This window comes from Nelumbo nucifera, chromosome 3, assembly GCF_055504915.1.
Source record: "Nelumbo nucifera cultivar China Antique chromosome 3, China Antique-T2T, whole genome shotgun sequence".
NCBI classification, from domain to species: Eukaryota; Viridiplantae; Streptophyta; class Magnoliopsida; order Proteales; family Nelumbonaceae; genus Nelumbo; species Nelumbo nucifera.
This window is the reverse complement of record NC_142651.1, coordinates 51,603,992-51,630,568: the sequence shown is the minus strand read 5'-3', so window position 1 is coordinate 51,630,568 and position 26,577 is coordinate 51,603,992. Positions and strand designations below refer to the sequence as shown.

The window sequence follows — 26,577 nt, the reverse complement described above, 5'->3', positions numbered from 1 at the left end:
TGTGTTTATTGTATTTCAATTATTTTTTATAAAATTCAATAAATTTCAAATAAGTTTTAGTAAACTTTGAAAAATAAATTTTCAATAACTTTTAGTATCAATAACTTTTGCTTGATCAAATTTTCATTTTGGTAATCACATTTTCAATAATTTTGAGTAATGTTTTCGTAAATTAAATTTGATAATGCATTTAATCAAATAAAATTAAATCCTAGAAAACTGATATTGGATTTTCAGTAAATTTTCAATATTTCTTGTAACTTTTCAATAACGATTAGTTGACGTCCAATAATTTTTCAGTGGAAAATTAATTTCAGCAAAATAAATTTTATTCATTATCATTATTTTTCAATAGTTTTCAACATATTTTCATTTTGATTTAATTATCTGTTGATAATGACTACCAATAATAAATATAAAATAACTAACAAATAATTATTATTGAAAATTATTATTTCAACTGACCCTATAATAATAACTAAAAGAATATTATTTTCTAAAAATAGTAAAATTACTAAAGATAGCTTTAGTTATTTTCAATAATATAGATAAAAATTTAATTATTGAAAATATAAAAAATTCTAAACATATTAAAATGGCTGGAAATTTGAAAATTACTGAAAATATACAATAATAACTTTATATAATTTTCAACATCTGGATATAAATAGAACTCAACATGATATTAATTATTTTATTAGTTATAATAATAAAAGTATTTAAGTAGTTATTTTGAACAATTTTTTGAAAACCGGATTGGACCAGATCAAATGGTCGAATTGTTTGACCTGAGAAATAGTCATATCTCCAGATCTGATTTTCAGATGGACCATTTATTTTTTTAAAAAAATGTTGAATTAGTTAGAAAACCACTGAGATGGTTGAACTGCTAAATTGTTCGACCTGGGTAGTGGTTCATGGTTTAATAAAATGTTATTTAATTTTTTAAGGGAGCTTAACAAAGAGGGGATCGAGAGATGGCAAAGGAACTGTAATGAGATCTCAGATCTAAATCAAATTTGATATGTAAGAGAGAGAGAGAAATCTACGAGATTTGATAGGAGATCTGAGATTAGATCTTCGGTCGTCACTACTGTTTGTTACCATCGTCATATATAACTACCCATTAACCTAGCTAGTGGTCGTCATCTACACCCAATAGTTGCCATGGGGTTTATGTAAATGAAAAAACATGAAAACATATTGGAGTGGTCTTCACAAAGCAATAGTCAAAGTGCGTTCAAAGGATCTCTATTGAATGATCGGAGATATGATATCTCACTTGCTAAAGAGTAGCGTAGATAAAGATTAATATATTATATATATAGTTGTCTCTTGGATTGTCAAAAAACAAAGCAATGTAACACTGTTAGAGGAGTTCCTGACTTGGCAAATTAGGAGTGATGACAATGGAAAAAGAGAGAAATTAAGGTAAAAGCAAGAAAAGGGTTTGAATAAAGGATATGTCATTTGACATGGATTACTTTACTTTATATATATATATATATATATAGTATAGAAGTTATATTATATCATTACGGTTTGACTTTCAATTTAATCATAATTGAACCTTTGATATCCAATTAATGAATATTGTTTCTTTGCATTTTTTACAATACAAGTTTTATAGAATTCCAATTCTATGTCTGATCCCGTTATGTAAATATTGGGAGATAAAGGTAGATGGGAAGTTAGCCATCCATGTCAAACACCTTCACCTCAAATTCAGAGGTAATCAATCCATCGCCATTCATAAAGTTAGAGTAGAAGTGTATTGGGATGTTCATGACTGGTTATTTAGTTCTAGTTTGAGGCATGCATTATTCATATTTAAGCCAATAACATCATCATCCACATCCCCATCATTGACATCGACTTCATCATCACCGCTGTTTTTGTCATTGGCATCAACTCCATTATCATCACAGTAAATGCGGACTTTTGGGTCAGTAGAGAGAGATAGTGTTGGGGTCATGGCTGCGTTGGCCCTGAGAGATATATGGCCGCCTAGTCATCACCCAATCATGATGGCATAGCCCGGCCATGTCAGCTTAGCTCGGCCACGACAGCATAGCTCGGCCACGTTGGCTCAGCTTGACTGAGCTATGTTATTACCATGGCCCCACGTCTCATCCTTCCAGCCACGTCAGCTACATGTCCCATGGATGAGCTCAATCGCGGATAAGAGGGGTGGGAAGACAACTCCGCCGAGGAGTAGGACTCTACCTTGGTAACCTCGGTAGAGAGCTCCATCACGATCTCCCCGATAGCATAATCCAACCAGGAGACGAAACCTAGCTATAAAAAGGTACCCCATGCTCAAGGTAAGGGATTGAATCCCAACTTTTAGCACTCATACTGTTACTTTGCTCGGACCAACACCCTCATTGCTCGGCCTGACCATTCACCGCCTTGTCACTGACTTGAAAGTCGTAGTGTCTACCTGGGGACAACTCCTCGGGCCTCTGACTACTTCTCTTGATTGTAGGTTACATAGTGCGACACCATCCTTGTAAGCTCGGCACCGCCCAGTCAACAAAGATTATCTGGTTGTTCTCCTCAATTTGTGCACTACCTCGGATTGGGTAGCTTCAGATAGTTTTGGTGGATCATCTGGGTTTTGCTTATTTATTTATGCTTGAAATGTTGAATGAGCTAAAACACAGATTGTATGATGATACCGTACATCATTGTATAGACATCAAGTGGGAGGGGGAGAGCAGCAGTAAGCTAAGATGGACATCAAGTGGGAGGGGGAGAGGGGTTGGGCAGAAACTTGGAAGTTAGTTACAGTTGGGGCTGAATTGGTCTGAACATGGTTTTTAAAACGAACCGGTCAGGGCAGCAAGCCCGTTATGACGAAAAAAATAAAAAAATTGAAAAACACTCAAAACCATTAACCGGTCGGTTCAACGGTTTACTGACCAAAATCAACGGTTTTGGGGGAAAAAGCGGTTTTGGAGGAAAATGGAATCGATCAAGTGACCGATTCCCGGTTTTTCCGGTCCAACTGTCTGGTCCGATCCGGTTTTGAAAACAGTGGGTCTGAATTAGTTGAATTAGTGGACATGATTGGACAGGTTAGCGTGGAACATATCATTTACATAAGGTGTAGTAGATCGTGACTCTGATAGAAGTTTGGGTTTTTTCGCTTCCTTTGTTTTGGGTTCTTGGAGGATAGCGGCAGCGAGTAGCCTCTTGGGTTTTCATCCGGATTGTTGAGGGCTTGGAATTTGTTTTATTTTCGTGAGAAAAAATATAATTAACAGTATGTTTTATTTTAAGGATAATTTTGATATTTTTAAAATATTAAATCGCATTTTAGGTCACATAATATACATAATTGACAATCCATTAATAAGTAATAAATTGTGGCATTTCAAAAGTTGGGGTACTACTAGATTGTCGCCTTTTAAACTTGGAATACTAAATTGGCACTCGTCCGAAAGTACCTGTCGGGAATTTCCCTTATCCAAATGATTTCTCGAAAACAAGGAAAAAAGAATGCTGAGAAAGACTTACATGACAACGGTAAGCAAGAAAGAAAGCTGAAGAAGACTTACATGACAACGGTAGACACATCCCAGACCCGTAGTAGCGACGAATGGGTAAAGGCTAATTGGTGTCCACCAGATTAAATTTGACAACCACCGTTGTTTGGGTTCCCTTGAATCAGAGTTGATTGGAGATTAAACAAAAACTAAAGACGTAATCGGAGATGCTATTCTTTCTTCTTCTCTGTAATCTTTTATCTATTTGTAAGGCTGATGACTTTAATGCCCAGGATCATCTTGAACAGAAATGACGTCAGTGACCGGTATAAGAATGGCATATGCATGGACGACGTTAACGTCTAAGAGATTTAGGCATTTGTATAATTGATAAAGAAAAATGCGGGTATTTGGATGATTGATAAAAGAAAATTAAATGACAATCGAAGGAAATCTTTTCATATGCCACAAGGCCGAAGGGCATTAGTGTCTTTTTCCGTTGCGTCAGTTATTTGTTCCCTGCATGAAGGCTGGGAGAGACCTGCATGCATGTCTGGAGTATGAAGTCTGAACATTAGAGAGAGAGAGGATGGGTGGGAGAACACAAGGGAACTACAGATGCTTCACGATGCATCAGCCATGGGCTTCTTTGCTTGTGTATGGCATCAAGCGCATAAAAGGAAGATCATGGCCCGCTCCTATCAGAGGTAATATTGCCTACTTCATGGTCACTTGAGTAAAACCCTATATTCCGTTCCTTGTTAGTTTGAATTTCGTCGAGTTAAAATTAAAGCCAAGAAAAGTTTTGACTTTGAACAATTTTAAGATGGACGTCTCTTGAATTTTGGGGTAAATAACTAAATATGATCCAGCTATATGAATATAGAAGGGCTATCCCTTTTATCTTGCCCAATTAGAGAGCTCGAACTAATCAATTGGTATCTTGGGGGCCACGGTTCTTTGTTTCTGGAATGAAATGTTGGGCGAGCCACGATTCCTGAATCGTGGCTTAGTATGTGACCAGGCTGGAAGGCTGGTTTTATAGATATACACAACTAGGTAGCGGGAAATGAGAGGAGTGGTGAAGGAGAACTGAGTACTTGGTTCTCGGTAGTTTTTCTGTTGATTGAGCTTGTTTCCATTTTCTATTTTGAGTTTTCCTGGTTGTCACAGTAACAAGTTGTTTTGCTAGATTCTGGATGAGTAAGTTTTAGCAAGTATAGGTGAAGCTTATTGCACTGATAAATTTATGATGGTGGGGCTGAGATGGAAACCAGGTGGGCAAATTGATGGTTTACATGTCTGTGTCTTTGTCATAGATATCTGCGTTTCATCACTCTGTTAGCTTTAGTACAACATTTGAAATGTCATGTATGGTATTTGACACTCCGAAGGAGTGCTCTTCAGGTTGGAAGAGGTAGTTCTGACATCTGATTATCACCCTAGCTTTCTTCCGTATTTGCCAACAATCCTTAAACCTTTTGACTGTCTTATGCTATTTTTGTCAGAGGAGGTTGGTGTTATCAATTAAGTTCTGGCCTTTTATGGAAACTGCCTATAGTCCTACAAGGAACTTGTTGTTTGACATGCATGAAAGAAGGAGATGTAGGATGAGAGTCAAGAAAGTATCTGAATATAATTCTTACCCTTTCTAGGAGACAACAAAGGTACCAATATTACTCAGACATGCACATCAGCGGGAAAATGGAGGGCCTTTTGAAGAAGTAATATGTAGGTGACTAAATGATTCTGTTGTATACAAACTGTTCAAAGAGAATAAATAACCTTATACTATAATGGCGAATCTAAAAAGATGTGGTATAGAGAGACATCCATTTTCCTTAAACTGTTATCCCTTCCTTTTTGATTCATAGTTCAAAAGTCATCCAGGTTCAGAATTACTAGAATCACAATTTATTAGGAGTTCCTTCTTGTAGGAGTTCCAAACTCATGTACAAGTTACAGGTAGAACCTTGAAGAAGAAGGTTTAGGAAGAAGTCTTAGGACATGATTTCTTGCTAAGTTGGTTACAAACATGGTTGTTATGGAGCTGGGCAGCATGGGCTTAGACTATGTTTACCCACAAATCCTTGAACTACTGCTTATTGGGTAATGGGGAAAAAGAAACTTGGCAAGTTATCCCGGGGCGGGTTTTGGTCAATCCTTAGAAAATTGGGAATGCCGTGCACATTAGGAACACTGTTAATTAGATACTGATCCTAAAAGCCAGTTGGTTTACTTTGTCTGCTTAGATTACAAACTGAATCTCAGTCTGGAATGTCAAAGATGGTGCATACAAAGTTTGAGGCAATTATGACTTATTAGAACGAAGTAAAGTTTTATGCGCTTTCATCCACCTAACAAGGGATAAATCTTTGATGACTCTAGCGATGTTATTTTGAGCTATCACTCCTGGGCTGGGCCTGTAACAACTGAGTTTTTATATTCTTTATTTTGGGATCTTTGGTCTGTGGCTATTCATTTACTTGAACATTTCTTTTTCAGTATAAGAGGTTCTATTTTATTCATGCCCCTTGGGCCTTGACAGCCTTTTACACTAGGCTCCATTTGTTTCAATGTAAAATGGGTGGAAAATTTTCAGGTTGGAATGTTTCAACTTTCAACTATATTTTTGCACCTTTTACAATGGGAACTTTGTTTTCCTTGCCATTTACATCAAAACAAATTAGAAGTGGTAAGAGACAAAGTTTTCACTAACAAATTAGCAAAATTAAGAGCTGAAATATTTCATTCTTAAAAATATTATGTCCATTGTATGGAGAAACAAACATAGCATAAGGGGAAAACTGCAAACATAGAAATTAATATGGAATACTGATATTTAGAAAGAAACAAGTAATAGAATAGGTTATTTGGTAATGTATATGATGCAGCAGTCTATACTGGAAAAGCTTATGTCTTGCTTGAAGCCCAGGACAACAGCAATGCCTCATGGTGCTGGAAAAGCTTATGCTTTGTGATGGAGCTCTTGAGGAATGGTATTATTTGGCATATTGGGAAATGGTAGGAAGGTTAGAATATGGGTTGATGCTTGGGCTCCTCTGCTTCTCCATGGTAGAATCCCCTTGGGTTGCCCATCTAGCTCCAGGATCTTCACTGTTGAATTGTTGATGAACTTATGCTGCAAAACCCATGTAGATGGAACATGACACTCCTCACTTCCCACTTTACCCCAGAAGAAGTCAAGGCAATCTGTGCTATCCTCTTGAGCTTTTGATTGGGCGGACTGACTCATATGGTAGTGGGCGAAAATCGCACGTACACGATTAAGTCGGGTTATCACCTTGCATAGAAAGAATCCTTTACTCAGCACAACCACAACAATGGTCAGACTTAGACTGGTTATGGGCCCAATCTGTAGAGCCTTATTTGGCACATCTAAGTTACTCACAAGATTAAGAAATTCATCTGTAGAGCCTGTTGTGATGCGTTAGCAGTGGCAGCCAACCTTACCTGCTGTTGAATATCAGTTGCCTTTGATTGGCAGCAGTGTGATGGAGTGACTTAGGACACATTGCATGTTCTGCTCCATTACCATGTGGCTCAAGACACATGGCTAATTAGCCCTTTTGGCCTTCATTCAGATGAGGTGCAGGCTTCTTCCTTGCTGATGAGTGGGTCAAGTCATGGTTCAAGGAAGTGAGACCTATCCTTGATGATAGTTGGAATCATGTAACTTTAACGGCAATTATATGTTGGAAAGAAAAGAAGGATTATGTTTTTCGAAGGCAACACCTTTGACCCTCCAACATTATCAGAAGAAGCCTATTGCTATATGAAGATCTTTCCTGGAGGGTTCCTCAGCAATGACAGGCTCAACCACTTTGGGCTTGAATGAGTTGTGGTCCCCACATCCAGATGGGTGAAAATCAATAGTGATGCTGGCTTTGACCACAATACGCTTCAAGCTTCATTGGTGTGTGTGGTCAGAACTAAGAAGTAGTGATGCTACTCTTATCTATGCATCTGGCTCCAAGCCCAAGGTACTCTGTGATTCAGCTCAGGCAGCGGAGATCTTGACCCTTTGGCTTGAGGCCCAAGAGGTGGCCTGTCTGAACCTTATGTCTGTAATTCTTGAATCAGACTCCACGGACTTCATTTCAAGTATGCAATTCCCGGACAAGGACAAATTTACTACCTACTGCAACATTATTGCAGACATCCTAGATAGAAGTCCGATTTTTTCAGGGTGTGACCTTTTGGCATGTCCACAGATAAGCCAGTTGGGTAGCCCATGCTATTACCCAAAGCCTTAAGTCGTCCCTCGCTTCTTTTGTCATTTCAAGCCCATTTTAACCTTGGGTTGGGCAGATTTGAAGAGAAGGAAGAATGGTCCTCATTCTTGTCTTGAAGGAAATTTATGGTAGAAGAACTGGCAAAAGCTGAAAGTGGAGTCTACTTAGTTTCTGTTATTTTGAAACTACTATTTATTGTTAACTTTCAGACTTACTATTTATTGCAATTTTCATAATTACTAGTAAACTCATGGATTACTAGGTTTTGGTAATTTATGGTGTCTTTAAATTAAGTTGGTCTTAGTAGGATTAGGAAAGTATTTTTAGTAATTTGAGTCCTCATCGGAGTGTCTTTATGGGTCATCTATTGATTTATCTTAGTTCTAAAACAATTAGAAGTTGTTTTTGGTCAGTTTCTGTTGAGGGCCCGGGAATAGGATCTCATCACGGGTCGGTCCACGGGGAAAACCTCCTGTTTTCCCTTGTTCCTTCCTGCTCTTGATGAACCTATCTTGGCGCCTCTGGTGATTTGTTCAAGAGATCACCAACTCTCCTAACTCACTTCTTTAACTGAATATTCGATATCTTCATTCAATAATGGTGTCTCCTTAAATAGGAGATTACAAGAGTCCTAATCTAGGGAGTCTCCTTGCTGAATAGGGAGACTTCCAGTTCTATCTTGCTAAGGATAAGATAAGCTAATCCTAATCTGATAGTCTACTAACAAGATAAGATGAGAGCAATAAGATAAGAACAAGCAAGATGATCTAATCTAATCTAGATAAGGCTGCTGTTGCCGAACTGGGTAGGATGAGAATCAATGAATCACTGCTGCTGCTGGCGGTGGGTCAGGTTCCTATTGTTGCCGGCGGCGACGGTACGTCTTCCCGAGGAATGCGTCCATAACATTACTCCTCTCCTGGACTACGAGCTTGTCCTCAAGCTCGAACTCCGGATATGTGGCGTGGAACTCTGTCAATGGGATCCATGTGGCTTCGGCTGATGGTAAATTACACCATTCCACCAAGACTTCAAGAATTCCACGATTGAAACGAGAGCGGGTGACAACTTTAGGTTGGGGAACCAGTTTGCCATCTTTCAAGGGTGGCAGGGAGGGGACTTGGTCCGGAGGAACACCCATAAATGGCTTCAGCAAGGAGATGTGGAAGACATCATGAATCCGGCTGGTCTCTGGCAATTCCAGCTGGTAGGCCACACTACCAATCCGTCGTAGAACCTTGAAGGGCCCATAGAACTTAGGGGCCAGTTTCGGGGCAGCCCTGTGGCGCAAGGAGCGTTGCCGGTAGGGCTGGAGTTTTAACCAAACAAATTGTCCTGGATCGAATGACAGTTCCCGGTGGTGTTTGTCATAGTTGAGCTTCATGCGGAGCTGGGCCTGCTGTAAGCGAAGGTGGACGTCAGCTAGGAGGGCATCGCGTTCTTGTAAGGAGTGATCAATTGCTTCCAAACGAGTAGAACCGGGCTCGTAGGACAGCAAGCGGAGAGGATCCTGGCCATAAACGACACGAAAGGGAGTCATGCCGAGGGAAGAATGGTAGGCTGTGTTGTAACAGTACTCGGCCCAAGGGAGCCAATCCACCCACCGTCGCGGTTGATCGCCTACGAAACAACGGAGATACATCTCGATTGTGCGGTTGACCACTTCCATCTGACCGTTGGTCTGTGGCCGATAAGCTGATGAGTAGGCCAGGGTGGTGCCGTGTAGCCGGAATAACTCCTTCCAGAAGGCACTAGTGAAAACCGGGTCCCCATCGCTGACGATTTGGTAACCCATGTAAGCGAAAAACAGGTGTAAAGAAGGCGAGGGCAACTAAAGTGGCACTGTACGGGTGTGATAGAGGAATGAAGTGGGCGTATTTAGAGAAGCGATCGACTACCACGAAGAGAACTGATTTACCACCTACCTTGGGTAGTCCCTCAATGAAGTCCATGGAGATGTCAGCCTAGATCTGTGTCGGAATGGAAAGGGGCTGAAGGAGGTCTGCCGGGTGTAGGTTTTCCCATTTATGCTGTTGGCACGTGGAGCAATTCTGGACAAAATCTTGAATAGAAGTCTTCATACCTTGCCAATAGAAATCAGCCCGGACGCGGTGTAGCGTTTTCTGAACGCCTTCATGGGTGGAGTTATGGATGCTGGTGATGATGGTGGGAATCAACGGGGAGTCTGGCGGAAGATGGACTCTTCCCTTATATAGTACCAACCCGTCTTGAAGTGACCAATTGGGGTCGGCAGTGCCGGACTGGATCTTCTAGACCAAGAGTGACCACTCCGGGGACTGTGGTGCTGCCTTCTTAATGTCGTCAAACAGAGAGATCCGGGGTTGGGAAATTCCACACAGAGCCATTGCGTCTTCATCTCGCCTAGACAAGGCATCAGCTGCGCGATTTGAGGACCCCGCCTTGTATTCCACCCGGAAGTCGAACCCAAGCAGTTTGCTAACCCAATGCTGCTGAGGGGAAGTGGTGAGACGTTGCTCTAACAGGTATTTGAGGCTGTAATGATCAGTTTTGACGACGAACGACCGCCCCCACAAATATGGCCTCCAGTGCTGGATGGCTTGGGCTAGGCCGATTAGTTCGCGCTCATAGGCTGGAAGCTTCAGATGCCGATCGGCCAGTCTGCGACTGAAGAAAGCGATCGGGTGCCCTTGCTGCTGTAATACGGCCCCGATACCTACTCCGGAGGCATCGCACTCGACTGTAAATTCGAGGGCGAAATTTGGTAATTGCAAGACTGGGGTGGAAGACAGGGCATTTCGCAGTGTCAAAAAAGCTTCATCGGCTGCGTCGTCCCACCGGAAGGAATTTTTCTTTAACAGGTTGGTTAACGGGGCTGCCAATAATCCATAGTTTTGTACAAATTTGCGGTAGTAACCCGTTAATCCGAGGAACCCGCGTAAGGCCTTGGCTGATTGAGGCTTGGGCCATTCTTTTATAGCCTGAATTTTGGAACTATCAACTGTCACACCCTGCCCATGGATGACGTGGCCGAGATAAAGAACCTGTCGCTCCCCGAAGGAGCACTTGGACCGTTTGAGGAATAATTTGTGTTGGCGTAGGAGCTCGAAAACGGTCCGCAGATGGTGCACATGCTCAATCCATGATTTGCTGTAAACGAGGATATCATCAAAGAAAACTAAAACAAATTTGCGTAGATGGGGCTGAAATACCTCGTTCATTAATGACTGAAATGTGGATGGGGCGTTGGATAGACCGAATGGCATGACTAAAAATTCGAAGTGGCCATGGTGGGTGCGAAAGGCAGTCTTCTTCACGTCACCGGGAGCCATGTGAACCTGGAAATACCTGGACTTGAGGTCCAACATAGAGAAATATTGAGCACCATGCAACTCGTCCAGCAGTTCGTCCACAACGGGAATAGGGAACTTATCTTTGATCGTCCGGTCATTGAGTTCTCTATAGTCAACACAGAACCTCCACGATCCATCCTGCTTCGCCACCAACAGAACTGGCGAAGAGAAGGGGGAGTGACTTTTGCGTATGATTCCTTGTTTCAGCATCTTTGTACACTGTTTTTCTATCTCGTCCTTCTGTAGGTGAGGATAGCGATAAGGCCGGACAACGACTGGTGCTGAACCCGCCACCAAAGGAATGCGATGGTCACAAGCTTGGGGAGGAGGGAGTCCCTTGGGTTCCTGGAATAGATCTGAAAACTCGGCGAGGAGCTTTTCCATGGCTGCCGGTTCTGTTTGAAGTGCATGGACCTGTGGTGTCTTTTCTTTAACCCTGCAACCGTGCCATGAAACTTGCTTCCCATTTAGGTGGAATGTCATTGTGAGTGCGCTGAAGTCCCATAAAATCGGGCCTAGGGTAATTAACTATTTGACCCCAAGAACAATGTCAAACCTGTTTCAAATGCTGCTACAGTAACCCGAACCAGGAAGTGAAGGAAGAAGAAGAGGAAGAAGAAGAAGGAAATAAGGGTCTGTCGAAATCTGATGGATTACCCATCCAGTCGACTCCCTTAATCTTTATTAGAGTCTAATAATCCTTTACAAAGACTAAATTGCCCATACTTAAGTGTGGGGTAGAGTACTCTAATAAAACTGCCACATAAGCAAACTACTTAACACACATAAGATGACTAAACTACCCCTATTCGGCTCACTTTAACACTCCCCCTCAAGCTGGAGAATATATGTCATATAATCCCAGCTTGTTACATAGGTAGTTCACTTTCCCTGAGCTTAGAGCTTTTGTAAACAAATCTGCCCACTGATCATTCGAACCCACATGTTCTGTACTTATCTCTCCAGCAAGAACCTTTTCCCTCACAAAGTGGCAATCAACCTCTATGTGCTTCGTTCTTTCATGAAAGATAGGGTTGGAAGAGATATGGAGTGCAACTTGATTGTCACAGTACAATCTCATAGGTTTATCCATGTGAAACCCAATTTCTTTTAGGAGATTCCTCAACCACACTAATTCACAGGTAGTGTGAGCCATGGCCCTATACTCGGCTTCAACACTGCTTCTGGCCACAACCGTCTGCTTTTTACTCTTCCATGTCACAAGATTTCCTCCAAGAAATGTGCAATAGCCTGTAGTAGATCTTCTGTCATTCACTGAGCCTGCCCAGTCTGCATCTGTATACCCAACTATTTCAAGTTTTCCTCTTGGTTTATACAATAGCCCACGGCCTGGAGCTCCTTTCAAATACCTTGCAATTCTAAGAACTGCATCCCAGTGAGGTATACAAGGGTTCTGCATGAATTGGCTCACCACACTGACTGCAAAGGAGATGTCGGGTCTCGTAATAGTCAGATAGTTCAGCTTTCCCACTAGTCGTCTATATCTTCTAGGATCTTCAAATACTTCTCCTGTATCACTGCTCAACTTAACATTTGGTTCCATAGGATTCTCAGCCGGTTTTGCACCTAACAGTCCCGTTTCTTCTAATAGATCAAGAACATATTTCCTTTGGCACAGATTTACTCATTGTTTTGATCTGGCAACTTGTTATGGACGCCTTCCTTGGGAAGACGTACCATCGCCGCCGGCAGCAACAGGCCCTGGGCCCACCAGCAGCAGCAGCAAGGATTCAGTGATGCTCATACTACCCAGTTCGGCAACAGCAGCCTTATCTAGATTAGATTAGCTCATTTTGCTTGTTCTTATCTTATTGTTCTTATCTCTTATCTTATCTTGTTAATAGCTTATCAGATTAGGATTAGCTTAGCTTATCTTATCTTGTTAGTAGCTTATCAGATTAGGATTAGCTTATCTTATCCTTAGCAAGATAAAACTGGAAGTCTCCCTATTCAGCAAGGAAACTCCCTTTGATTAGGACTCTTGTAATCTCCTATTTAAGGAGACCCCATTATTGAATGAGATATCAAATTATTCAGTCAAGAGTGAGTTAGGAGAGTTGGTGATCTCTTGGACAAATCACCGAAGGTGCCAAGATAGGTTCATCACGAGCAGGAAGGAACAAGGGAAAACAGGAGGTTTTCCCTGTGGACCGACCCGTGACGAGATCCTATTCCCAGGCCCTCAACAACTTGGTATCAGAGCCAGGCGTCATGGGAGATCTGGAGCAGCTACCTTCCAGGGTCCACGACCTCGAGCACCAACTCGTGGAGACCAGCTCTGAAGTTCGTGAGATCAAAGGTGAAGTGCGAGAACTGCGACGACTAATGGAGATGCTTCTTTCTAGCAGGGAAAGGAACTTTGACGGAGGGACAGCAGCTAACGACCGCCGGCCAGATCTGCCAGAGTCTTCCGGCGAACAGCAGTCCATCGGCCATGGAGCAACCATCATCCCCAAGTACAGCAGGCTGGAGTTCCCATCGTACAACGGCAACGGAGACCCCCTAGGCTGGCTGTATCGCTGCGAGCAGTTCTTCCGGAATCAACGGACAAATGACCAGGACAAGGTAAGCCTAACCGCCTTTCATTTAACAGAAGAAGCACAGCTTTGGTTTTATCGGTTAGAGCAAGAAGAACCCGGGCTCAGTTGGCCCCAGTTTAAATCCTATTGCCTTCTTCGGTTCGGACCCCCATTGACCAGCAACCCACTGGGCGAGCTAATTAAACTTAAACAGACCGGAACAGTTGCTGAATACCAGCGACAGTTCCAAACCCTTCTCGCGAGGGCATCCTCTGTGCGACCAGACCAGCAAGTCGATATGTTCACAGCAGGGTTAGCAGAACCCCTGCGAGTGGATGTCGAGATGCAGAATCCCCCAAATTTGGTCACAGCCATGAACTTAGCCCGCGCATTTGAGCGCAAGCTGCAGCTCAGCCGCGGAATTTTTAATGTGGGTCGTCCACCGAACTCGTGGGTGCCCCCAAGACCAGCAGCAACGACCCCCTCTTCTGCTACCAGCCGGGAAATGAAGCCTCCCACGACCACCACCTCTAGAGCGGTGACAAGTACAGGCAGTAACATGGTCACTCCTCCCATCAAGCGCTTGACCAGGGCAGAAATGGCAGAGCGCCGAGCGAGAGGTCAATGTTTCAACTGTGATGACCTCTACTCGGCAGGACATAGATGCAAGAGGCTTTTTTGCCTTCTCATAGATGAGCAAGAGGAGGAGGAAGGGGAACCCGTCACATTCGAACCAGAGATCTCTCTCCATGCGATCACCGGTATTAAAACCTCTCAGACCATGCAGTTACAGGCACAGATCGCAGGTCAGCCGGTGCGCATTCTCGTCGATTCAGGGAGCACACACAACTTCATAAGTGAACATGCAGCCCTGCAGTTAAAACTACCAATGGAACTCCGGCCGCGACTACAGGTAGCCGTCGCAAATGGTGAAAAAGTTCACAGTCCAGGGATTTGTAAGGACGTTCCAGTACAGGTCAATTCTGAACTAATTCTTGTTGATTTATTTGTACTCTCATTGGATGGGTTCGATATTGTTCTTGGGGTCAAATGGTTAATTACCCTAGGCCCGATTTTGTGGGACTTCAGCGCACTCACCATGACCTTCCACCTGAATGGCAAGCAAGTTTCATGGCATGGTTGCAGGGTTAAAGAAAAGACACCGCAGGTTCATGCACTCCAGACAGAACCGGCAGCCATGGAAAAACTTCTCGCCGAGTTTTCAGATCTGTTCCAGGAACCGAAGGGCCTTCCCCCTTCCCGAGCTTGCGACCATCGTATTCCTTTGGCGGCGGGTTCAGCACCAGTCGTTGTCAGGCCTTATCGCTACCCTCACTTACAGAAGGATGAGATAGAAAAACAATGTACAGCGATGCTGAACCAAGGGATCATACGCAAAAGTCACTCCCCCTTCTCTTCGCCGGTTCTGTTGGTGGCGAAGCAGGATGGAACGTGGAGGTTCTGTGTTGACTTAGAGAACTCAATGACAGGACGATCAAAGATAAGTTCCCTATTCCCGTTGTTGACGAACTGTTGGACGAGTTGCATGGTGCCCAGTATTTCTCTAAATTGGACCTCAGGTCCGGATATTTCCAAGTTCACATGGCTCCCGGTGACGTGAAGAAGACTGCTTTTCGCACCCACCATGGCCACTTCGAATTTTTAGTCATGCCATTCGGACTCTCCAATGCACCATCTACATTTCAGTCACTAATGAACGAGGTATTCCAGCCCCATCTGCGCAAATTTGTTTTAGTTTTCTTTGATGATATCCTCGTTTACAGCAAATCATGGGTAGAGCATGTCCACCATCTGAGGACCGTTTTCGTACTCCTACGCCAACACAGCTTAATCCTGAAACGGTCCAAGTGCTCCTTCGGGGAGTGACAGGTTCTTTACCTCGGCCACATCATCCATGGGCAGGGTGTAACAGTTGATAGTTCCAAGATTCAGGCTATAACAGAATGGCCCAAACCTCAATCCGCCAAGGCCTTACGCGGGTTCCTCGGTTTAAACGGGTTACTACCGCAAATTTGTACAGAACTATGGAGTGTTGGCAGCCCCGTTAATCAACCTGTTGAAGAGAAACTCCTTCCGGTGGGACGACGCAGCTGATGAAGCTTTTCTGTCCCTGCGAAATGCACTGTCTTCAACCCCTGTCCTGCAATTACCTAATTTCGCCCTCGAATTTACAGTCGAGTGCGATGCTTCCGGAATGGGTATCGGGGCCGTACTACAGCAGCAAGGGCACTCGATCGCTTTCTTCAGCCGTAGATTGGCTGACCGGCATCTGAAGCTTCCAGCCTATGAGCGCGAACTAATCGGCCTTGCCCGAGCCATCCAGCACTGGAGGTCGTATTTGTGGGGGCGGTCGTTCATCGTCAAAACTGATCATTACAGCCTCAAATACCTGTTAGAGCAGCGTCTCACCACTTCCCCTCAGCAGCATTGGGTTAGCAAATTGCTCGGGTTTGACTTCCGGGTGGAATATAAGGCGGGATCCTCTAATCGTGCAGCTGATGCCTTGTCTAGGCGAGAAGAAGACGTGATGGTTCTATGTAGCATTTCCCAACCTCGGATCTCTCTGTTTGACGACATTAAGAAGGCAGCACCACAGTCCCCAGAATGGTCGCTCTTACTGCAGAAGATCCAGACCGGCACGGCCGACCCCGATTGGTCACTTCACGACGGGTTGGTACTGTATAAGGGACGAGTCCATCTTCCAGCAGATTGCTCGTTGATTCCCACCATCATCACCAGCATCCATAACTCCACCCACGAGGGCACTCAAAAAACACTATACCGCGTCTGGACTGATTTCCATTGGCGAGGTATGAAGACTTCTATTCGAGATTTTGTCCAGAATTGCTTCACATGCCAACAGCACAAATGGGAAAACCTACACCCGGCAGGCCTCCTTCAGCCCCTTTCCATCCCATCGCAGATCTGGGCCGACATCTCCATGGACTTCATTGAGGGACTTCCCAAGGTAGGGGGCAAATCAGTTCTCTTTGTGGTAGTCGACCGCTTCTCTAAATACGTGCACTTCATTCCTCTATCACACCCGTACAGTGCCACTTCGGTTTCCCTCGCCTTCTTTACACATATCTTTCGCTTACATGGGTTGCCGGAATCCATCGTCAGCGATAGAGACCCGGTCTTCACTAGTGCCTTCTGGAAAGAGTTATTTCGACTACACGGCACCACCCTGGCCTACTCATCAGCTTACCGGCCACAAACCGATGGTCAGACGGAAGTGGTTAACCGCACTATCGAGATGTATCTCCGCTGTTTTGTAGGTGATCAACCTCGACGGTGGTTGGAATGGCTTCCTTGGGCCGAGTACTGCTACAACACAGCCTACTGTTCCTCCCTCGGCATGACTCCCTTTCGCGTCGTTTACGGCAGGGATCCTCCCCGCTTGCTGTCCTACGAGCCTGGATCTACTTGCTTGGACGCAATCGATCACTCCTTACAGGACTGCGACGCCCTCCTCGCCGACGTCCGCATTCGCTTACAGCAGGCCCAGCTCCGCATGAAGCTCCACTATGATAAGCACCACCGGGAACTATCGTTCGATCCAGGACAATTTGTTTGGTTGAAGCTCCAGCCCTACCGGCAGCGCTCCTTGCGCCACAAGGCTGCCCCGAAGCTGGCCCCTAAGTACTATGGGCCCTACAAGGTTCTGCGACGGATTGGCAGTGTGGCCTACCAGCTGGAATTGCCAGAGACTAGCCGAATTCATGATGTCTTCCACATCTCCTTGCTGAAACCATTTACGGGTGTTCCCCCGGACCAAGTTCCCTCCCTGCCACCCTTGAAAGATGGCAAACGGGTCCCCCAGCCTAAAACTGTCACCCGCTCTCGTTTTAATCGTGGAATCCTTGAAGTCTTGGTGGAATGGTGTGATCTACCACCAACAGAAGCCACATGGATCCCATTGGCAGAGTTCCAAGCCACATATCCAGCTTTCGAGCTTGAGGACAAGCTCGTAGTCCAGGAGGGGAGTAATGTTGTGGACGCCTTCCTCGGGAAGACGTACCATCGCCGCCGGTAGCAACAGGCCCCGGGCCCACCAGCAGCAGCAGCAAGGATTCAGTGATGCTCATCCTACCCAGTTCGGCAACAGCAACCTTATCTAGATTAGATTAGCTCATTTTGCTTGTTCTTATCTTATTGTTCTTATCTTTTATCTTATCTTGTTAATAGCTTATCAGATTAGGATTAGCTTAGCTTATCTTATCTGGTTAGTAGATTATCAGATTAGGATTAGCTTATCTTATCCTTAGCAAGATAAAACTGGAAGTCTCCCTATTCAGCAAGGAGACTCCCTTTGATTAGGACTCTTGTAATCTCCTATTTAAGGAGACCCCATTGTTGAATGAGATATCAAATTATTCAGTCAAGAGTGAGTTAGGAGAGTTGGTGATCTTTTGGACAAATCACCGAAGGTGCCAAGATAGGTTCATCACGAGCAGGAAGGAACAAGGGAAAACAGGAGGTTTTCCCCGTGGACCGACCCGTGACGAGATCCTATTCCCGGGCCCTCAACACAGCTTCTATTCCCAAGAAATATTTTAATGTTCCAAGGTCTTTTGTTTGAAAATGATTTTGCAGAAATACCTTTAGTTTGTCAATCCCCAATTTATCACTGCCAGTGATGACAATATCATCCACATAGACCACCAATAAGATCTTCCCAACTTCTGAGTCATAGCTGAACACAGAGTGATTAACCTGGCATTGCTTCATTCCAAAACTCTTCACCACTTTGCTGAATTTCCCGAACCAAGCACGTGGTGATTGCTTCAACCCATAAATTGCCTTCTTCAGTCTGCACACCTTACCATCCTCCCCCTGAGCAACAAACCCAGGTGGTTGCTCCATATATACCTCTTCCACCAGATCACCATGGAGGAAGGCATTTTTTTATGTCAAGCTGAAACAGAGGCCAATCATACATAACTGCCAGGGAAATTAGTACACGAACAAAACCAATCTTAGCCACCGGAGAGAATGTCTCCATGTAGTTCACTCCATACAACTGTGAGTAACCTTTAGCAACAAGTCTGGCCTTCAGACGCTCTACACTACCATCTGGCAAGTGTTTCACAGTATACACCCATTTACAGCCCACAACATGCTTACCAGGTGGGAGAGTAGTAAGTTCCCACGTTTGAGTATGTTGAAGAGCAGAAAGTTCCTCCTCCATTGACTGACCAGCAAGAAACAGTTCAGAATTGACCTGTATCGGCATGTCCTTACAAATTCCTAGACTGTGAACTCTCTCACCATTTGCGACGGCTACCTGTAGTCGCGGCCGGAGTTCCATTGGTAGTTTCAACTGAAAGGTGACATGTTTACTTATGAAGTTGTGTGTGCTCCCTGAATCGACGAGAATGCACACCGGTTGACCTGCTATCTGTGCCTGTAACTGCATGGTCTGAGAGGTTTTAATACCGGTGATTGCATGGATATGATGGGTTCTTCTCCATCCTCATCTTGTTCATCGATGAGGAGGCAAAAAAGCCTCTTGCATCTATGTCTTGCCAAGTAGAGGTCATCACAGTTGAAACATTGTCCTCTCGCTCGGTGTTCTGCCATTTCTGCCCTGGTCAAACGCTTAATGGGTGGAGCAGCCATGTTACTACCTGTACTTGTCATTGGTCTAGAGGTGGTGGTTGTGTGAGATTTCAGTTCCCGGCTGGTAGAAGAAGAGGGGGTCGTTGTTGCTGATCTTGGGGGTACCCATGAGTTTGGTGGAAGACCCACATTAAAAGTTCCGCGACTGAGCTGCAGCTTGCACTCGAACCCGCGGGCTAAGTTCATGGCTGTGACCAAATTTGGGGGATTCTGCATCTCGACATCCACCCGCAGAGGTTCTGCTAGCCCTGCCGTGAACATATCCACTTGCTGGTCGGGTCGCACGGAGGACGCCCTCGCGAGGAGGGTTTGGAACTGTCGCCGGTATTCAGCCACTGTGCCGGTCTTATCCCGGTCATCTGTCCGTTGATTCCGAAAAAACTGCTCGCAGCGATACAGCCAGCCTAAGGGGTCTCCATTGCCGTTGTACGACGGGAATTCCAACCTGCTGTACTTGGGGATGACTGCGGCTCCTTGGCTAACGGACTGCTGTTCGCCGGAAGACTCGGGCAGATCTGGTCGGCGGCCGTTAGTGGCTGTCCCTCCTTCAGAGTTCCCTTCCCTGCTAGAAAGGAATAGCTCCATCAGACGTCGCAGCTCCCTCACTTCGTCTTTGATTTCACGGACTTCGGAGCTGGTCTCCACGAGTTGGTGCTCGAGGTCGTGGATGGTAGCTGCTCCAGATCTCCCATGACACCTTGCTCTGATACCAAGTTGTTGAGGGCCCGGGAATAGGATCTCGTCACGGGTCGGTCCACGGGGAAAACCTCCTGTTTTCCCTTGTTCCTTCCTACTCTTGATGAACCTATCTTGGCGCCTTTGGTGATTTGTTCAAGAGATCACCAACTCTCCTAACTTACTTCTTTAACTGAATATTCAATATCCTCATTCAATAATGGTGTCTCCTTAAATAGGAGATTACAAGAGTCCTAATCTAGGGAGTCTCCTTGCTGAATAGGGAGACTTCCAGTTCTATCTTGCTAAGGATAAGATAAGCTAATCCTAATCTGATAGTCTACTAACAAGATAAGATAAGAACAAGCAAGATGATCTAATCTAATCTAGATAAGGCTGCTGTTGCCGAACTGGGTAGGATGAGAATCATTGAATCACTGCTGCTGCTGGTGGTGGGTCAGGTTCCTGTTGCTGCCGGCGGCGACGGTACGTCTTCCCGAGGAATGCGTGCATAACAGTTTCCTAGTCCAAATTGGAGTTGTAAAGGGTGATCTGAGTTCATGTATTGAGTTTATAAGAGAGCCATTGTAATTGTAAAAAGAGGAGTGATGTGATGAAAGAATGTTTGGATTAGTGAATTCTGGTTGTTGCCAGAAGTTCTCTCTCTTTCTCTCTCTTATTTCTTCTTTTAAGCAATCTGTTTCTTTTCTATTTACCCTAACAGCAAGAGTTCCCCTCTTTCTTCTAATTTCTTACTTATTCTTTGATGCACAACAAGATCTCTACTTTTTTTCATTTCTAATCACCCACAGCCCTTCATTCACCCCACAAAGGCCACCACCAGATCCTAAATTAGTAGGACCCCTGCTCCTTCCTACATCAGCATCTAAAGACCGATGATATGAACAAAAAATCCCTCATGTCATCGTTTTCTCTATTATTCACCCATATTGCTAAGAGTTTTTTAGGATTTTGTACTTTAATTGCACTTGAGTACTTTTGTTTGTGAAAGAGTCAAGATTTTTTTAACCCTTTTTGTATTGCTGCTACTGAATATACAATATCTTGTCTTGAAGGCTGACTTTGGATTCATGCTGCTAGTAAGGTGCCAGATCCAGCTACAATTAAAGCAATAGAGGACTTCTACAGGGAGATCTATGCTGTGAATGGAATAACTGAACTGAAGTTTCCAGAACATTATCCAGTTTCCTGACTTCTAGGACTTCTAGGTATATGACCTTTTTTATCTAGAGGTGCAACCTGTGTGGGCCTAGGTTAACATCTGGGCCCACAGTTGGAATTCTTGAAATTGGGTACCCAGTTTGCACCCATTTTTCATCGAACTTTTGAAAATCATATCTTTTTGTATTTACTCTTTTTCAAGTGATGTCTTAGTTGCATTTTTTATTTTGTTTTGTTGTAAGAAACAATAAGCAGGTTTATGTCAGTATTTTTGCCATTCTGGGATATTCTGTGCTTGGTTTCAAAAAAGAAAAAGTGTATGTTAGACAAGCTAGAACTACCATCATCTGTGTACTCCACCAAGTTGATTTACAAGGCCATTCATGATTAAATACATAGGATATAGATAGTTTGTGGTTGTGTATTGTTCTTGGTGTACTCTGTTCCCATTTCAAAGGAGGATTCTTAACCTTCTGGTATCCTAAATCAAATAAATCAGCACTATTTAAGCTCTCTTATTAATGCATCTGATGCAGAAGATGATATGTTTATCTTGAGAAGAGGAAACATGCATTATTTCAGCCCACTTTTTGTTATTGACCTGTTTTCAAAATAACCATGCCTTTGTTCTCGTTTTGTCCCTGAGAAACTAGTGATAAACATTACTTAAATATGTGTTTTAATTACTTTTCTATACCGTATGCTGAAATTTCTATAATTGTTATTTTGGTATTTTAATGTTCTAAACATTGGAATGAACTCTGGGTTCAAATATGCTATAGGAACATCTAACATTCCTTCAAATCTTCTGATCTACTTGTGCTTGTAACAGGTTGTGTTGTGTTAAATGTGAAGAACTGGTATGCTGGGAGGAGCTGCCTGAAGGAGTAAGCACCATACTTTACTTTCTCCTTTTTTCCTTTTGAATTTATAAAATTAAACGATGCCAATAATAAAACATGATATGATATTTCCTTGCCTTAATATTGAGCTGTTGTTTAGAGGTGAGGCTAGAAGGACAAACAGACTTCTGCTGGTTGTGTGAAAATCCAGAGGTAAATTCTCATACAACCAGAACCTTGCAGTTGCTCTTAGAGGAAGAATTTAATACTTCTTTCTTTTTGCATATCTGTTCTTGATTTGTTGAATCATTTCTTTCAATCATATGCAGAAACTAGTAATTCCATTTGAGATGAGAGGGTATCAAGGTGTTTATAACTTGGAAAAAAAGGTAAATGAACCCTCTTTTATATGCTGTGTAAAACATGAAACAACTCTTTTTCCCCACTTCTCACTTTCTCAGTTGTTCCAGATTTATGAGGCAGCAGTCCGAGGTCTTTGTCCAGTTGAAGGTCTGCTACCAGTAAGGTTTCCACTTCCAGATCCCCGAGATCCTTTCTCCCTGAATCCAGGATCACTTGCCCTTTCCTTTACTGGCTCTAAGTCATCTGAAGAGAAATCACCAAGTCTCACCGTGGCCATAGCTGGTGCACGATCTTCAGCTCTGCTGTTCTCAAAGAAGGATCAGAAATCTCCAACAAATATAGCCCTGGAAAAAGATATACCTTATTCCACAAGAAGTAAATCAAAGAACCAAATTATAGAACAGGAGGGTAGTCCATCTGGTAATTTAGGTGAATCTTGTAAGGGCTTTTTGCCACAAACTTACGAAGAATATAGCATTCACAGAGGTGTTACAGAAATAGTATTAGCTTTAGTCAAGCTCGTCCTAAGGTTTTCACCTATCTCTGTTGAGTGATTTCTGTAGTTGGAAATCCATGCATTTTTCTGTTAGAAATTTAAGTTATGGATGATGTATTTATCCATATCGATCTATCTACACGCATAGACACACAAATGTGTTTATGTCAAAGAGAAGAGATACAAATATTTATCAAAAAAAAAAAAAAGAAGAGATACAAAGGACAAAAGTTAACAGGACCAAGACAACAACAATAACTACATCAGACAACCTGTTCTATGTACAGAAAGGCCATGCAAATCCATACCTTTTGATATCATTATCTATTTCATGTCTATATGTTGAGTTTTCTTGAATCTAAATATAATTACAACAGGCATTAGTCAATGGATCAGCATGATAGCAAACGGTCGATAAAAAAAGAAAAAGAAAAAGAGAGGGAACACAGAAAATGATATTGGATTATATAATCAGATTCAAGGGGCTAGCAGAAAACAAGATACATGCAATGGCCATGCATGAAATGAAGTAATAACCCTTAAAATAAATTGTGGATGTAAGCTCGTGACAAATTCATTGCCCCTTTGATACACTCAATTTTATCCGTCCTAGTCTTTTCTCCTCTCAATTGGAAGATCTTCATTTTGGCTTTTGATGAACATGCCATTTCTTAATTTCCAACATTTGCTTCATAGACTGCTTCCTTGAATGTGTTCAGTTTTACCCATCCTAGTCTTTGCTTCTACCCATCTCAGGACTGCTCCTTTGTGCCACATTTATGTGATGGAAACATTATCATCTTCATTCTCCAACATTTTGCTTCCTAACACTTTGTCAATTTCATAACTATTCCAAAAGAGAGAGTACATTCTGTTTTTCTTTTGTATCTATAGCCATGGTCATCTAACAGAGGCGTTCAATTTGATAATTTAGTGCAAATTTGTGGTTTGATAATGCATATGCAATGTTTGACCACTGTATATATCCATATGAAATTTCCTGAAGCATATTGTGGATGAATTCAGAATGTGTCAGGTTAACTGAGTTGGGGAACATGTATCTGGCCATGTTTCAGATTTTTATTTTCTCTTATCAGAATGCTGGTTACTTTTATGAGTTAAAGTTTGCTTTCTGACTGATTGCATGTATTTTCAGATATTTTCTGCAGCAAAAAGAGGGGTGAGTCCAGTACAAGTATGACCTTTAAAAAGCCTAGACATCAGTCCCTACCTTTGGGAGAGAAAACTGAAAACAACTCCAACTCCAAACGCACAGTGAGAATAGTGCTTGGTTGGTACAATTTGTATGTTGTAGATGTGTCTGAAATGACCCTCAACTGCTGCAGATTCTTTGATTAATTGGAGATGGAGTTCTAAATTATCTAACTTGTTCATATTTCCTCACTATTTGTAAAATGTGTTAAACTGATTGTCTCAGGACTCTTCAAGAGTTTGATTTTTGTTTGTATCAGTTAATTGAAATGATGAGCACAGATTCTTTGATGAAGGGTAGGTCTGCAGGGCTCTAGCCTGATTTTGAATTGTCAAATGATGCTGTAATTCCTTGTCTCATTGTTGCCTAGATATGTGATTTGGCATTTGTAAACACAAGGGCAAGGGATGCCCATCAGAAGTAACAGTCTGAATTTTTAATGTTTATCCTGCCCCCGAAGTGGAAAATTCTTTCAATGCCTGCAATTAGCTGTACATTTAGCAAGTAGAATAGAAATGAGTTAGGTCACTCAATTTGGATGGTTTTGCTGTTTCAAAACTATGCCCCATCCCATCCTTCCAACATGTTTGGTTAGGCGTAAGCTCTAGAAAAGAAAGAGGCCAAAATGAACTGTTATCACATTTTTCTTCCTGATTCCCTCCAAAACTCAGGTCTCTAATTGAAACTGGTCCATGCTTTTGGTACATGCCTGCATTCACACATAGTGTTCTTCTAACCTACTCCCAAGCTTGACTTATGTCATGTTTATGGGGCCTCTCCACTGCAGCCCCTTCAACGTACATAGTTGCAACTCCCTTATAAAATACCAGAAGCCATTCTCTTCTAGTTCTAGTAAATTCAAACATGGCTATCCTTACGCACTTTATAATGTTGCTTCTTGGAGTGATGATTCTAACTGCTTCCCTAACTGCCACTCTCTCTGAGGCTAGTCATCAACCTCCAGAGGAGAAACTGCCCGATTCAGTTCACAAGCCACCATTGAAGATGAAGCAGGTACTTTTAATTGAGAAGCCACTGCATAAGAAAAAGCTGCCTCCGGTTGAAAAGCCTCTGCATCATGGCCACCATCCAGGAAAACTGCAGGGTGCCATCGACTGGCACAATCAATCAATTCCTGTGCCCAAGCTAACCGCACACAGGCCATCGATCTCTGAGAGCAAACCTCCTAAAGTAGAGAAGCCGCAGAAGCCACCATTTCATGGTCACCACCCTGGTAATCCTCATATGAAGGATGTGAAATACATGCTCAAAAGCAAGCCACTGCAAATGATGAGACCACTACTTGTACCATATGAGAGGCCAGTTCACAAGAAACTGCACTTATCTACTTCAGCCATCCATCAACATCAATTTGGTTGATACGAGTATGGATTATGGATAGATGAGAAATTATAAAATAAGAGGTTGCATTTGATTAGGTGTTCTTTAGGTTGTTAGTGGTTCCCAGAATAAGCAAGTCTGCTAGGTTTGAAATTTTCATGTTATTTCCAGTATGGTTTCACAGGGTGTGTGCCTGTAAGATGTTGCCATTGCAGGAACTGTCAAACTTGTTTGATCCATCAGCAGCATTTATACCACTGGCTTGCAGAAACATGTCAAGATAAATCATCCCATTAGACTCTACTCAGTTTGTGTCCTGTTAGTTTCTCTCATTGTATAGCGCTTCATAGACATGTTAATGTTTAACTAGTCAAGGGGTCTATCCAATTAGGAAACAGTTGATCTTTAAATGCAGAATAAGCAGTGAATGAAGTGCGCGCTGGAGTTCGTTTAAGCTAATCAAACAGGGGATACTGTGTTGTTTAAGTAGTGGAGAGATTCCTGTTGGTTGATTGCAGTTGGGCATAAGTCCTTGAGTTCTAAACACAAAACGAATTAGTCAAGAAGATTATGCTTGATTATGCAGGGATATTTTCATGCAAAAGTTGATATGTTAATGGTTTATCTGTTGCTGCAAACAAAAGGGTGCTTTATCAACTAAATGCATTCTGAACTAATCCCCAGAACCAAAATTTAAGGATTCAGGCAAGAAATAATTGAATTATGATTTTAATGATGCTCAGTACGTAAATTGCCTACTTTTTATCAATTTTCAAGCGGTGGCTGTGACAATATTAGCTATATTGATTAAAGGAAATGTGTGACTTCCACTCAATAGCATTATTTCCCTGATTTCAACATGAGCTAGCTCATTGGAAAGAATGATCCCCATGGTATTTTGTATACAACCATTCCATACTAACAAAAGTGAAAATTAAATCATTTCCCCTCAATATATACCTAAATAGAATCCAATTTAATTTGTTTTATATTTTGCAGTGAAACCTTTTAATTAGATAAGCTGGAACCCAGTTCAGATGATTAAATTTGGATAAGAAAGGGTCTTACTGAATGGATTTCTTTTTTTTTTTTGTGTTTTTCATAAATGGGGTTGCTTTGGGCGTGTCGCATTTTATATAGATATTATATAGGTAAAACTATAGTGTAAATACAAAGAAGCGACTGCTGATTATCAATGTTTCA

The 26,577-nt window shown here is 42.7% G+C and overlaps 1 protein-coding gene across 4 annotated transcripts; it reads left to right on the top strand.

The window, feature by feature from the left end:
• Nucleotides 1–3,647: 3,647 nt before the first annotated feature.
• LOC104600860 (uncharacterized) lies at nt 3,648–25,865 on the top strand. Of its 4 annotated transcripts, none has more exons than XM_088899526.1 (7): nt 3,648–4,198; nt 21,014–21,166; nt 21,952–22,006; nt 22,122–22,174; nt 22,291–22,350; nt 22,432–22,744; nt 23,977–25,865. In XM_088899526.1, exons 5-7 carry the CDS (start codon nt 22,312–22,314, stop codon nt 24,177–24,179), a joined length of 555 nt encoding a protein of 184 aa, XP_088755652.1. In that variant the 5' UTR covers nt 3,648–4,198; nt 21,014–21,166; nt 21,952–22,006; nt 22,122–22,174; nt 22,291–22,311; the 3' UTR covers nt 24,180–25,865. The 4 variants fall into 4 exon arrangements, 1 of the variants encoding a protein (XP_088755652.1); XR_016083369.1 differs by having other exon boundaries at nt 3,662–4,198; nt 22,432–22,482; XR_016083368.1 differs by having other exon boundaries at nt 3,657–4,198; nt 22,291–22,482.
• Nucleotides 25,866–26,577: the final 712 nt, after the last annotated feature.

What these genes read in the sequence shown, in the direction of transcription:
- LOC104600860 (XM_088899526.1), top strand. Translation starts at nt 22,312, where the DNA reads ATGAGAGGGTATCAAGGTGTTTATAACTTGGAAAAAAAG. An exon ending in TTTATAACTTGGAAAAAAAG is followed by an intron (nt 22,351 to 22,431) that starts GTAAATGAACCC and finishes CAGTTGTTCCAG; the next exon opens with ATTTATGAGGCAGCAGTCCG. An exon ending in ACAGGAGGGTAGTCCATCTG is followed by an intron (nt 22,745 to 23,976) that starts GTAATTTAGGTG and finishes ATGTATTTTCAG; the next exon opens with ATATTTTCTGCAGCAAAAAG.